The sequence below is a fragment of the Zonotrichia leucophrys genome, chromosome 7, assembly GCF_028769735.1.
Source record: "Zonotrichia leucophrys gambelii isolate GWCS_2022_RI chromosome 7, RI_Zleu_2.0, whole genome shotgun sequence".
In the NCBI taxonomy this organism is placed as follows: domain Eukaryota; kingdom Metazoa; phylum Chordata; class Aves; order Passeriformes; family Passerellidae; genus Zonotrichia; species Zonotrichia leucophrys.
Genome location: NC_088177.1, coordinates 120,621 through 135,697, shown reverse-complemented (window position 1 = coordinate 135,697; position 15,077 = coordinate 120,621). Strand labels below are relative to the sequence as shown.

The 15,077-nt window shown below is 38.0% G+C and overlaps 1 protein-coding gene across 15 annotated transcripts in view; it reads right to left on the bottom strand.

The window, feature by feature from the left end:
* BAZ2B (bromodomain adjacent to zinc finger domain 2B) overlaps nucleotides 1-15,077 on the bottom strand; it is a 94,347-nt gene that overhangs the window by 12,634 nt on the left and 66,636 nt on the right. For all 15 annotated transcript variants that reach the window (XM_064717705.1, XM_064717715.1, XM_064717709.1 and 12 more), the window contains 8 exons: nucleotides 14,838-14,903; nucleotides 12,405-12,545; nucleotides 10,497-10,751; nucleotides 9,534-9,748; nucleotides 8,061-8,135; nucleotides 2,689-2,932; nucleotides 1,779-1,841; nucleotides 441-585 (listed from right to left, as the gene is read on the bottom strand). In XM_064717705.1, coding sequence (XP_064573775.1) covers nucleotides 441-585; nucleotides 1,779-1,841; nucleotides 2,689-2,932; nucleotides 8,061-8,135; nucleotides 9,534-9,748; nucleotides 10,497-10,751; nucleotides 12,405-12,545; nucleotides 14,838-14,903 — 1,204 coding nt within the window. The remainder of the gene's footprint in view (nucleotides 1-440; nucleotides 586-1,778; nucleotides 1,842-2,688; nucleotides 2,933-8,060; nucleotides 8,136-9,533; nucleotides 9,749-10,496; nucleotides 10,752-12,404; nucleotides 12,546-14,837; nucleotides 14,904-15,077) is intronic.

Below are 15,077 nucleotides of genomic sequence, written 5' to 3'. Positions count from 1 at the left end.
ACTGCATGAAAGTAATTGTCATATTTTTGCAGCCATCTATCCTATTTTCATGCACAGAACAGTCTGTGCATTTGCAGAAAATCTGAGGATGAAAATTTTTTCTGCATTCTATGGTTCCCCTGATTTTCATACACAGAGATCATTGCCATAGGGAAAGGTGAAATAGTTCAGAATCAAGAAACTTTGCAGGTAGGTAAAAGCTTAACATGTGGAAGTATAACAACTGAAAACTTCCAAAATACCAATCCTTGTTTTGTATTACCTGATCTTTCATAACCAGAAAGAGATACCAGAGAACCACATAAGGGGTGAGTTCTATTGACAGCAGCCTGAGGCCATCTGGCTGAGGGTGAAGACCTTGCTGCCAGCACCCCCAGAGATGGGCACAATGTCTTGGCCTTGCATGCCTGTGTGTGCCACCATTGCTTTATGGCTCTTACCTTCACCACTTTCCATGCCTTCCACAAAGATCCCACCACACTGGGGCAGGATCCAGTACCGGCGCCTGTAACGGTCCTGACCAAACATCATCGAACGCAAACAGTGGGAAGCTTCAAATAACTTCTTTCTGTACTGGCTTTGTTGCTATTTAAAAAAGGGAGAGCATTATAAATCGGTGGGTGGTTAAAAAAAAATCTCATTATTACAGAAAACATCTGGCTGCCAGACTGAACAGGAGTTCAGGGGTCAGACAAGGAGGCCCTCTCAGAGACTCGGGACAGTGGTGTGTCTGTGTGTATCTGTGGGATATTCTACTCGCAATCACTGCCTTGACTATTTTACTGACAAAACTTCCTTTAAAAAAAATCCATTAAAGTACTCCCTGACTCTAAAAACATACTGCAATGGTGCACCTTGTCTTTTTATCCCTGACTCTCAAAAAGCAGTGGATTAAATAAAAATATCATTGCAGGAGAACAGCTGAAATCCTAATAATTACACAGCATCAGCCAGTGGTAAACAGAGCCCTGAAGACAGATGATAATGCAACTGTTGATGGGAGACTAGTGAGATATTTTAACTGTTCATAAAAGAATGACAACAACAATACACAAAAATAAACTCTGTCTTTGGACATAACACAGCTCTTTGAGGGAGACCAACAAGAACTTCAGATAGTTTATTCAGTTCTTGTTCTGCTAAATTGACACTGATGGGACTCAGCTGGAATCCTGGACTGCTAATTTACTGCAATTTGGAACATGAGGGAAACCAACACATGAAGTCTTAAATGACAAATAGGAACAATAAAAATATGGGTCATGAGTACCCCTAAATACAACATTATAACTTTCTCATTTACACTGCTCTTCCAATTCTATTGCTGCTTCTTTCAAAATGTGAAGCCCAGACAGTTCTGTATTGGCTTGGAGCACAATGGCAGAAATCAGCATGAAAAGGAGGGCATGAGAAAAACAATTCATTGTATAAGTGAAGCCATTGCTTCTCATATACAAAATTTGTCATCACTTTCTAAGATCAACAAACAGGAATATGTGAAGTAGATCTGGATAAAAATTACATTATTCTCTGAAGTGCAAATATATTATCAACTATTACTATTAACTGCCTTTTGAGTGACCTCTACTTAGTGCCACCGGACAAAACTCACAGTTCAGGTGTCACGAATTGGAGTGTTATTCATACTTTCACAAAACAAGAGTAGACACTTATTTCAATTTATATTAACTTGGAGCATTGAAATTTACATTTAATATAGTAACTCATAACACCCAGTGATCACATTTGTAGTAGAAAAAAGAGTAATGATCTCTCACCTTTGTCAGTTTTTCAATCTGTTTCTCTAATTCTTCAACACTTGCTGTCTGATCCCCATCATCCTATAATAACCAAATATACTGTCACACCATATTTATTACAGGATAAAATCATACTACTATGTCTTATCATTATTACAGAAAAAAGATGTAACAGAAAATGAGAGGAAAATACTAAAGAGAAAAAATAAGTTCAAATTGTGTGCTTGTGCAATATATTTCACTAGCAACAACACAATTAAAAAGAGGATACACCTTGAATATTTTGAAACCACCCAGACATGGACAAAGGAGAAAGCTCGCGTTTGCTGAAAACTGGAAGTAAATCAGTTTGTGCATGAACACAATACTACAGAATTTAATCTTAGTTTCTATGAAGCTTTTTAGATACTCAAAATAATTTTAAGTGTTTCTCATGCATGAAATAATGGCATCCCTTAAAATCCTATCGGTAAGTCTTTGGTCAGTCCACATTTGCATTTTATTTCAATGTCTATGTGAAATTGTAGACATTGAAATTATAACATTTCCATTAAAAACCAGCTCAACAAAGTAAAAAATCTTTCATTGATACTTCCTGTATTATATCTGACACTGACAAATAAAATTTATCATCTTGTGATCAAATAAAGTCAGGCAGTGATTATGTGGGGGAAGTTGTGGAAAAAAATGCACAAGAAGATCACTCAAGGTACAAACCAGAGAATGCTAAAGGCAATTGCATTGTTCATTTTTTAGTTAACAAAATAATAAAAACTAATCAAAATTTAAAACCACTAGAGGTAAGTTATTCTTCCCTCCTTTTTATGGCAACATTTTTGGGAAACAGTGCCATATTACAGAAAAACAGAAGGAAAACAAGCCGTAGCTTATTTGCAAATAAAGTTTCACTATACTGACAATTCCCCACCTCATCCTCACAAACTTCTGCCTTTTTTCCTTTTTTATCATCTTTGTCCTCTTCATCCTCATCATCCTCATCTGCCTGATCATCACTGTCATCGTCGTCATCGTCGTCGTAGTCGCTGTCCCCTCCCTTCCGCCGGCGCTTGCGGCCGGGCGCGGGCGTCTCCAAGGAGTGGGGCTCCTCGCCCCCGTCCCCGCTGCCCCCAGCATCTCTTTTACCAGTTTTCTTGGCATGAATGATTCTGAGCCTTGGAACACATGAGAAAGCGTGAAATGATGGATTATGGCTGTAGCATAAACATACCTCTCTTCCTATGAGACTGAAATAAAATCATACATTTCAGATTTGAATTAGAGCTTCTGATCTACCATGACACTGTATTTTCTCAATATTTACTGTCACTAGTCAACAAGAAAAACTGATGTTATAAAATCCTTACTACTCATGGTTCCATCCTGAATAGACTTTGTTTCTCCCAGGTCAATTTTACCGTGTAACTGTTCAGAAGAAATGAAACACAGGAGGGATTTCGAGAAGTCAGGAAAGACGATATAGAAGAAAGAACCATTTCAACTTCTTTATCTTTTATTTAATGCATTTAAGAACATGATGACAAAATACTTGTGTATATTGTGTATATTGTCAGGGAGAAAAAAGCAAAAATACTCACTTGGAAGTATGAAATTATATACACTGCATGGCAACAGCAGGTTGATTTGATTTTTTTTAAATTTTTTTTTTATTTTTAGATTTTTATGAACTTTAAATATTATTTGCCCTCTGTCCTTTAGCTGAGCTTTTTATTCTAAGATACACTTTTTTTTCCTGGGGAATTTTAGTTACCTCAACAACTAAAGATTACTCAAACTGTCATTTTTCCTTTTATGAAAGAAAAGGGAAACTTACATACCAGTTATTATGGTTGTAGTAGACCTCCTTCTTCTATAAAACCCCTATAAGACAAGATTCCACACAGCAAAAATTACAGTTCCACCTATCAGGGAGCTTGCAGGCAAACATGCTGAACCACAGGAGGTGTATATAGCCAGGCTGAACCAGTCACTTATCACGCAGACCAAAAACGCAACTGACTTAGAAGAGATTCATAAACGTGTAGAAAAGACAAAGATTTTTAAAGAGATGACTGAAGAAGGTAGGATGGGAAAAGCAGAACAGTAACGACAAACACAATTACCAGGACGTAATTTTTCCTTGTCGCACTCCTCTCTCTTCCCATCCTACAGAACAATATTCCATACAGCAAGTAGCTACAAGTACAATGATGCTGTCCAAGTACTCGTTCCAGGGAATATTGACAAATGAACCAGCCTTCTAAAACACTGATAACCAGAGCCAGTTCTCAACAGCACAAACTGAAATGAAGGTGTCACTCTTCAACTGGGAGCAGTGCTTCTTTTAGAAAAAGACTGTTAGCCAAGAAATCATCAAAGGGACTTGAAAACTGCTGGGCTTTGGTTTCTTGGTATGGTTTTGTTATTGCTGTTGTTTTGGGTTGGGTTTTTATGCACTAGTTACTCCACTGGAGAATTTATAAAGTTTTATACATTTATTTTTTCCATATCAAGTGGATGTTTGTCTGTTTTAGTGATTTAAAATATGTTTAAAAAAATCTCAAGCCTTTTAGTGAATTTGGAAGCAAATAACATTTTCAGGTATTGTGCAAAAACCCTCAGTCTCACTGCGCATCAATACCACTCAGGCTACTGATTAAGTTTTTTAGAAAACTAATTTCCTTTTCAAGAGGATAACTTCAAGCTTCTTCACGTAGACTGGAAATTCCTGCCAATAAACAGGAATTAACTATCAAAATCACTAGTTAATGACTGGATTATCTGCTGCAGTGCTGGATGATTTCAGAGACAATTTACATACACTAAGATAATCTTGAAGACAACTCAGTAATAAAGCTGGCAAGCGAATGTTCCATGACCTGCCAACACCTCTTTCATATACCTAAAAGAAATCAGAAGAAACAAAAAAGGCTACTTTTGCTGAAAACAAAAATAAAGATGTAATGTTGTCAAGCACTAAAGGAAGCTTGCACAACACTGCAAATTATCAAGCATGCAAATGAACCAAAGATGCTCTTCTTTGATAGCACCACAAGCAGAAGGCAACAGTCCCTACTCAAAGCAGTGCAGAGGCAGAAACCAATGCCAGCATAACTTTAAAAACGCACAGTTATTTCAAGAAGCAGCATGATTTTCTGTTGTTGCCTAGACATATGGCTCACTGAGAGAAGAAAACCCTCACTTAGGAAACTGTTCTGTCTTTCTCAATTTCAGGTATGGACCAAACCTGCATCTGCAGCTGCTGAGAGAATCATGAAGTCTACTGACCTGTAAAAAGAGTGGGTGGCCCATCAGAGAACCAGATGATTGACTTAAGCCTGCTCTAATCTCATTTATAATGCTAACTAGATCACAGAAGGAAAATTCACCTTCTGACTTAGTGTTCATGCCTCCCCCATAATTTTTGCATGTATGTAGTAGGTAGTACCAAGGCAAAGAAATTCTGAACACTGTACTTTTCACGTACTTCACCTTGCGTCTCAAAAAATTAAAGTTTGGTAAAAAAAGCATTAGCATCTCCTACCTAAACTCAGGGTGCAATTTCTCCCCTTAGTGATGCTGGTTTTCATATACCATCATCATTTAGAGTTGAAATGGTTTCATTCAACAGAAATTAACTTACACAGAGCATACCAAAACACTGGCATGTGAAAAGAACACTGCTGCAGTGAAAAACTCAAGTCCTTTATAAAAACAAATTATTATAATAAACAAATTATTAAACCAAATTATTATTATCTAATTCTTTAAGAGGCAGTATTTCATTTTTATTCTGTTTTATGTTAATCTCGCTACAAAAGAGATGCCACAGAGAAGACATGTAATAGAAAAGGAGATGCTGAGACTTTGATTATCTAGTATTAAAAAAAAAAAACACAGAATCATCTCAGGTGAGAGTCTGACCACAGCTGTCACATAGACAGCACAAAGAAAGATGACTTGATCATATGAGATAGGCATCTTTACAAAAAAAGGGATTAGTACCAAGATTCACAGCAAAATGTGATAGAGAAGGAATTAGATGCAACCTCTCATTGTAGATCAGCTAAGCAGAAACAGTCCAGGCAGTTCAGAACTCAAATTTCCAACCATCTACATTGCACTTATTAAGATCCTTGAGGGAAGGAGGAGAAAAGGAGGGAAGAGTGGGGAAAGAGGTGAGAGGCAAAGCATCCCTTAAAACAAAATACAGTGATTCTGTTTTCCAACATGGGATTTTACTGTTGCTTATTTACATGTCAAGAACAGGCTTTTGCATTTATTTTTGCCCTCCTCCCCAGCTTATGTCCTTAAAAAATGAGAACATACCCACAAAAATTAAAACCTCCTTCATCGAACACGTGATGCAGATAGAATCTTTTCTCATCCCCCTTGAATATACTTGTAGCCAACCTGGACACAGTGGTTTGAAGATTAATGACAGCAAACACTGGCCAAACAGGCTGAGACTGAATAAATCCATTCCTCAGCCTCCGTTACCCATCCCCTACACGCTTCCTGCAGGAGGGGCACATAAAGGTCTGCAGGCATGGGAAAAGAGGTTACAGCTCTTGATCTCACAGCGAGCACTCAACTGACCAGTTATTGCCGTGCAAAACTCCTTGGGACTAGGATGCTTAAAAATTAGATCAAGATGTGAATGGATGGGGAAGACAACGTGTAAGAATGAAGTCTGGAAGCAGAAAAAAACTGCAAAAAAGAAGACTGATGTGTACAGATTTCATTTCAGAGAAGCCCCAGAACAGTTGTAAGGGTTTATGGAAAACACAATTGACATCATAAAGAAGAAAATATTGTTTAAAATTGATTGAAGAAGAGTCTTCTAGAACCTTCTTGGAATTCATCAGAAAAAGTGGAAAACTCAAAAATTTTGAATCAAATTTGAGAGAGGTGAATCAAGCTCACTGAATTCAAAGAAGCAGAAGAGCAACATTTCTAAGCTCTGCTGCAGTACTTGCACTCAAAAATAGGGAGAGCACCACTGGACCCCAAATTCCACACACGAGGCAAAATTCCAAGAAATGGAAACATTATTGTAGCAAGGAGGATGAGCTTGGGACTTCAGAGTATGATGCTCACTACTTGACAGGGAAGAAATGAGAGATTATAAGGAAAAGGGAAGATCCTACATCTACAAGTACTTACAGTTTGATGGAGGGAGAGAAAGACTAAGCAGGCCCTAAGAAGACAAGGACAGGGAAGGGTCCCATTTTGCTAATGGTAAATTGGCTACATCAGAACTTCATAAACACTTCTTAAACCATATCCCATAGAGGGGACACAGATGAAGACAGGAAAAAAGTAACTGGGTTTACCTAAAGGTTAAAATACATTAACTCTGTGCAGACTGGGATTTGTAGTGTTAGTAGAAAATGTCTTTTTATTGGTCTAATTTTTTCATCTACCTCCCTCTTGTCCTTCTTCTTTACTTCTTTCCTTCTTCCTTCTGAGATACATTAAAGGGAAAAAATGGAGACATAAGATTAGAAATGGAAGTACCTAAAGCAAGGACTAAGAAAGGATTTACCGTTCCTAGCAAGAGGTAAAGATGACAAAGGAGAAAAAAAAGCAGAGTCTGGCTATGCGTTTTTACCCCCTGTGATTCATTAACTTTACGCCGTCCAGCTTCCTGATAGTCGGAGCCAGTATGGTTGCTGTATGGAATTTTGTCTTGTAGGATGGGAGAACAGTGAATATGAAACTGACAACCTTTAAGAAGTTCAAATTTTACCTTAAACAGAAATATAAGAAATATAAAAAATATCTCAAAGCTTGCATTCTACATATGATCCCTAGCTATAGGGAACGACGTGACATTGACAGATGAGGAACACTAAGATAACATAAATTAGCAAAATTCAATTGGCAATTGTTGTATGAAAATCACATTGTCTTAAAATGCCTTTCAGAATGAACACTGGAAATTTTGGTAGGTCCAAATAAACTTTGATTATGTCAATAACAATTGTATGGCTCCTTTAATATTCCAATTAAAAGTTTTTTGTTTCCTCCAAAGAATACAAAATTAGACTTGACTTTGCTCCAAATCTGAGTGACACTAACCCTCTGAATCTCATGCATCTTTAATAGACTGTAAAAGACTGGTGTTGCAACATCCTAAACCCACATCTGTCTTAATTAAGCAGTTTGATTATTAATATCTTGGTAAACCTGTAACTTCATCGGCTGATTTTATGCTTAGAACCAATTCCCTATAGAGCAGTGTATGTGAGCAAAGGCTAAAAAGCAAAATATTGTAATATTTAAGGAAATGAAACTTACTTCCGAAGTTTGCCTTCAACCATCCATTTATCTCTCCTTAAGTTTGACATATAATCAATGTTTTTATCAATTTCACTGTCAAAGATGAAAATAATCCATTAACCGTGAACTTACGTATCTTTTTTCTGATAGACATTACATATAGACACTTTTCCCTCAAATAACTATCTTTTGAGAAATCCTTAAATTTCAAAATAAACAATTTTAAATATAGGAAATCACAATACAAGGAATGCCAATGTAGCACACTGTTATGTCAGTCTTTATCCCCAATACCACTCAGTTTTCTTTCCACAAGGAGCATGGCACTCAACATTTCTTTTCATAGCTCTAGTTCAGTGTCAAGCCTCCAAATGTCTTTGCCACAAAGCACGTAGCCCTGTGATGAAAAAACAGTTACCACTGGTACATCTGAAGTATTCTACCTAGGATCCCTGGGACCTACAATCCAACATCCACTTTTGGCTGCAGAAACTGAAGAACCAAAACGAGGGCTTTGGCGCAGCCACCGTCTGCGTGCCCGTGTCCGAGACATCCTGGCCTCAGCAATTCACCACATTACCGTTGTTTCTATTATCAAAATATAGAAACTCAAGTTCTAAGTGATCATTTCTACAAACAGGACCTGAGTCATCTGCAACAAGAGGAAGTTTCTTTCTATGATGAATTTGAAGAATACACATGAACTTTCTTGAACAGCTGATGCACAGCACTTGCACTGCCCACTTCTGCTATCTTCTAACTTTGGAAAACCTGAAGCATCTCTTCCATTCCTGCTTTACTTGACCCTGATTAACTTTTGCAGCACAGGGTACCAAACCCAGCAGAATACACCAAGAAACACAGCAGCACTCAATTAGGTCATGAAACACTTCCACATAGACAGTCTGTGGAAGAACAGGCACCCCAGAAAAAGGCATTTCCTAACTTTTTGTTCCACATTGGTGGGTTTTGACAAGTTGTTGAACATAAGGGGGATTTAAAATTATGAAATACTGTACACTGCTGACCACAAATGCAACACATACACTTTCTTGAATTGCTACAATGATCCTTGCCACCTCACCTTATGACCCTACTTAAAGAAACATCTTCAAAACATCTTCAAAAACAAAAGGAAAAAAGGGAAAATAGTGTACTGCAGAAGCCTTGAACAACTCTTCTAAATTATTCCCTAGAACACCTAGTAAATTTCTTGGCAATCAACCTCATCTTTTATTCTTAAAATTGCTAGAGAAATTTTGGTTCAAGCTTCGAAAACAAAATTACAGACCAAACACGGAAAAGTTATATTCTTCCATCATATCAACAGTTCATAAAAATAAGAAGCAGTAACTCAACCAATTTCAGCTTTCATTGTAAGAAGAACATAAGTAGTCCCCCTGTAACAGAATACAGTGAATACACAGCATTTCTGAACTACAACATTTTTTATGATTTTATTTTCACACACCTGTTTGGGAAAAATCTTACCTTACTACACTTTTGCTGCATGCTAACTCATTGACCAGAAAAGCAAGCACTGATGCTTTCTGAGCTGGAGAATGTGCCTGAAAAGCTTTTGTCTTCAAGCTCTCTGTCAGCTCTGTTTGCCCACAATGAGCCTCCATGAAAATCTGCAGAATCTCAGACACATTATCTCGATTGATACCAACATTCAGTAAGTGTTCCCCAAGAATAGTTTTAGCCTAAAAAGAACAAAGACATTTCAAACAGTCATCTTTTAAAAACACCATTTTCCTTTGTAGGCTATATTATTGTTCATAGAAGACAGTATGGGCTTGTTTGCATTTTTACATAAGTATATCAAACATGATTATTCTCTGAGACTATTCAAATGTAAATCTTAAATACAGAAACTAATTTGAATGCCTTCACCTCTAAGTTTTAAAAACAGAGATAATATTAGCAATAATTAAATGGATTACATGTACAAAGGCATGGTCCAACTGAAAACTGATGAATACTGCTGTGTACAATACTATGAAGAACTCTAGAGTGGAAGAAAGCTGAAAAAGAAGGCCAGTAAGAAAGAGAGTCATGAATGAATTGGGGTTTTGATGCAGTGACCTAGACAGCAGACCTTAGGGAAAGAAATAGCAAGATTCCCTGAGAATATAAGATGAGGATAAGAATGCAAAGGAATGGTTGGAAAGGAGTTAAAAGACATGGCCACAGATGTGACAGTGCTCTGCAAAAGATCCAAATAAAAATGGGATGTGTGTTTGTGTGAAGAGAAAATGCACGGAAATTTATCATGTCCAGAAAATGGGAAGGCTGATGGGACACAAAGTTTTGGAGTAACATTAGAACCATGACACTGAAGAAAAGAATTAAGAAAGTCAAAAGAAATCCATAGGACAGAAGTGTCAGAGACACATTATGAAGAATGCATTTGTATATACAGGGTGTTTACTATGGATTTTTTCTTTTTACCTTGTATCCTGTACCAAGTCCAGGATCGCACACAGCTGCAGAGACAAGTTTCACAAGCAAGTCCTGTACTTCTCCCATGCTGTCCCCTATGTTGAGCAAACCCTCTTGAAGAACACTCAGGGAGGGAACATCTATGGCCACATCAAAGCCAAGAACTTTACCGAAGTTACGCAGGAACTGCACTACCATGAGACAATCAGAAAACGTGCTTCCATCAAGAACAAGGCCTGGGATGCGAGGCAGCTCTGGGAAAGGCTGGAAAGCAAAGAAAAAACGTGAAAAATTCGGTAGCATATTTCAAAAGAAATTTTTTTATAACAGCTGGGAAAATTGATTGACACTTCCTTCTGACCTACAGCATAAAAATGCTGGAAGGTACAGACAACCTTCCTTCCAAGGGGTACCCTGCACCCCTTGCCCATTCAATGCTGAAACACATTTACGTGTTCACAAATTACACAAGGCAAGAGATTACAAAATACTTCCTTTTTGGCCAGGAGACACAGTAAAGATCTATTCTGAGCCAAATTACTCTAAAAGGTAGTGTAAAACTATTTAAGGGAAAAAGGGTGTGAGAGTCTGTCAGAATTTTCCCTCATCTGCCTCACGATCGTCCTTGGGAGACCACTGAAGAGAAGACCCCCCCCGTCTATATCTGGCTCTGAAGGAGAAAAGTCACACGCCACGGGCCCTGAGACCTGAAAGCTCAGTGTTGCTGTATGCTGAGAAGGGGGCACTGTGCCCCGTTTGCAACAACAGCAGCTCTGGGAGCTGTCCCACCTCTCGGCCTGGCTGGACTCTCCTGAGTTTCGGGTGGTCTCCCACAGAAGACCCTCACCTGTTTCACAACCACCGTGACAGACAGACAGAGATGTGAGGAGCTTCTCCACCAAGGACTGAGACATGAAACTCCTAAAAGGCCCCTCTGCTCCTTCCAAGGACTGGGACTGAAACCCCCAGCCCGGGGCAGGTGTGTGGGGAGGCAAGGTGACCGAAGCGAGATGTTTGCCTGCAGGTTGTGACCACTGGACCGAGAATACAATGGCTCTCGCTTACTGCTGAGAGCATGGACTACCTGTTACATCTATCAAGCTCATTTACTGCTGAGAACATGGACTACCTGTTACATCTGTTCCCTACTGTATCTGTTCCCCCCCCTCACAATTTTCAGTAATAAAAGCCTCTGAGTTAGCTATAGCCTTTGAGATCTCCCCAGCGTAGCAGGCGGACCCTCGGCTGGACTGCACCAAAGGACTTCGTCTCTGCGTTGGTAGCTATATCCCCTCTCTCTCTCTCTTTCTCTCTCTTTTTCTCTCCCTTAATCCCTCTATCGCATTTTTGCTGTAGTTATTTCAATAAAACTGCATTTGTTTTGATTATCACTGCAAACCCCCTTGTACCGTGCTGGTGTTTTGCACTCTGAGATCACTCCTACGAACCATCAGGTCATCTGTCCACTAGGACGGACCCTGACAAAGGGAAGGAACTTCTCTGGAACAGACTTTGAACCCAACCTTCGTCAAGTTCTTACGGACAAAAACTAAGAAGTTGGAAGACTGGGAGAGTAATTCTTTTTGAGCAACAGCTTGTAAGAGTTCTCTAGATAACTATATAGTGTCTGTGTACTGAGACATGATGCACATTCCTGGTGTAAAAATAGCTTGAGTAAAGAATTTTTAAAAAGCAATCACGCTTTTAGGAAGCAGGCCTCTTTTAAACAGAAAGCTTTTACATAAACATATGCTACTGTGTAGTGTTCTAGTATCTTGTATGTATTTCAAATAGCTCTCTAATTACCTCAATTAAAACTTGAATGCTTTGAGTGTGAGTGCAAGAAGAAAGTTATTCACAGAATTATAAAATACAAAAACAAGAAGCAACAAAGTAAGTCTATGTTGTTGTGACTACCTTCTGGTCTGCTAAGCACATATCTTCATTAGGCTTCTTTAGCTCCTTTGCCATTTCTAATTCCAATCTTCGCTGTTCCAGTTTACGTTCCTTATTTAATCTTTTTTCATCACGTTTCTCTTGCTTTAGCCGCTCTTTTTCCTTAAGAGAATTAAAAGGAAAAAAAATAAACCCCACATATTAAACTTACAAAGGAACAATCTAAGAATTTGAAGAACACTAGTTCTGTAACCTTAAGAATCGTCACACCAATTAAGGAAAGTTTTAAAGTAAAGGGGAGGGGAAAACTAGAACAAAATCACTGAATTTGTAAAGCAATCTAAGATTCACTTTTTTCTCTCCTGTCCACAGAGACACAGGTTTTACGTATGTTTGCAAAGAAAAACTCTTTCAAGTACCATTTAAGAAAGATGAGTGAGTGAAAATATGGCAAAGAATTGCCATGCAAGGCACCTGATTTTAAAGGCTCTGCTTACACCCCAGTATTGTTAATCTGCACCTGCTACAGCAGAGACCACTCAAGAAACCTCACTGAACAATACATGGCTGAAAAAGTCCCATAATACATAAACTAGATATGAATGCCTTATAAAACACAACCAATCTTTTCAAACACAGGTAGCTTCTGGCCTTGAATTACCACACACTTTGCATGCAACCTAAAACTGAACATTTTGTCCTTTATGTCTTATAAAGAACACACACATCATCAAGTGAGAAGTCCAGCATCTACTGTCTCTTCAACACCCTCCCCAGGGGAGTCACACCAATACTGCACCAACTCTCCAACATGCCAAGACTACTAATCCAATCTTCGCTGTTCCGTTTATCGTTCCTTATTTGAATCACTTCTTATCACGTTTCTCTGCTCAGCACGCTCTTTCTAACGAATAAAAGGAAAAACGAAATGAACGCCACATATTCACACACTTACAAAGAAAATCAAGAATTTGAAACAACACTATGTGCTGTAACCTATAAGAACGATACAATCAATAAGGAAAGTTTTAACGTAAAGGAAGGGTAAAACCAACAAAATCACTCAAATTTGAAACCAATACTGTTGTAAGATCACTTTTTTCTCTCTTCCAGTTTTACTAGCAGAACCTCAAAATTTTGAAAATGATGAGTGATAGGCAAACTAAGTCATGGGCCACTGTTTTTAAAAGGCTCTGCTTAACCACTGACTTCTGTAATCTGCACCTGCACATGACTTTTTATTCTTCCTTTTGATTCTACATGGAGTATTATCAGACCACTATTGACAACTGTGGATAACCACTGTGAGTGCACAGAGATCGTGACTTCTACTACTACAGTCTTTAGTGGAAAGCAAGATCGAATTTCATGCTACACACAAAGAACATATTTGGACCAGTAAATTTACACTGGCAGAAAAAAATGCACTGACATTCAGAACTACCCACCTGCCCACTTGTTTGCTACTCTACAGCTGTGTAAGCACCCTCTGCACTGCCAACGCAGGCCCTCTTTATCTACCCTGAGTTCATAAGAGACATCTTGTATTGAAAAATCCCAATGGACAAAATGGTTTACTGCCTTTTATCTTAGCCTATGTCAATGTCCCAAGGTCAGCTGGCATTGCTTACAACTTGTTTTTCCCAATTTGAAATGCTCTACAACAGAAGAAAACCAGAGATGTATATATGGATATTTATGTGTCCACACAGAAATTTATAGTTTTGATTAAAACTGAAAACTTTAGGCTGCACTACGTTTCATAAATCTATTTAAATATTACTTCTACTGGTTGAAATAAACACTGCTCTATATCTGTTAGAGTAAAAATATAATTGGAGCACTGGATCAGACTAAATGACCATTTAGCCTGGTATCCAGACTTCCAACAGTGGAATGGGTGCTTGGGGTATCATCTTCCTCTATTTCCTTGTAATGAAGTATTATTCAGTTTTTCTTGGGTTTGGTCAGTTGCATTTATTGAAATTTGCAAATACATCCTAGAAAGAAGTTTTGACAATTTCCTTAACAACTACTTGCTATAATGATGGCTATCTTATTTCAACATCCTCATTATCTGCACTTTATTTACAAAAGTTTAAGGATATAGATTTTAAAAAAAAGGCCCAGGATACAGAAATACATAAATGTAAAACAAAAAGCAAATGAGTAATTGTGGGTTTTTTTGTATTTTACTTCTGTTTCTTCTCAAAAACATCCAGAACTCTCAAAACTGGGCCATCTGTGCCAATGTTCAACCATCTCTCTCCAAGTAAAAAAGTTTTTTAAGTTTGTACAGAATTTCCTGTATTCCAATTTGTGCCTAATGATTCTTGTCCTACTGCTGCAATGTACACAAATCAAATTATACATAATGTAAAAGGACATTGCTCTTCTACAGATGATTGCAGAACAAAATTAGGAGAACTTCAAACTTTCAGAGTTAATACTCACTTCTGCTTTTTTACGTGCTTCCATGGCTTTCATAAGCATCATATGTTGTCTTCTCCGTTCTCGTTCCTATTGAAGCGAGTAATATTAGAGCAAAACTAAACCACATTTCAAATCAGTAAAAAAGCAGAGTAACAAATTTAGCATTAATAGACAAGTCACAGTAAATACTAAATATAGGACAAGAATGGCCAAGTCTGTGCATGTTTTAGTTCAGGTTTAGAAAGCAAATACAAGAACAAT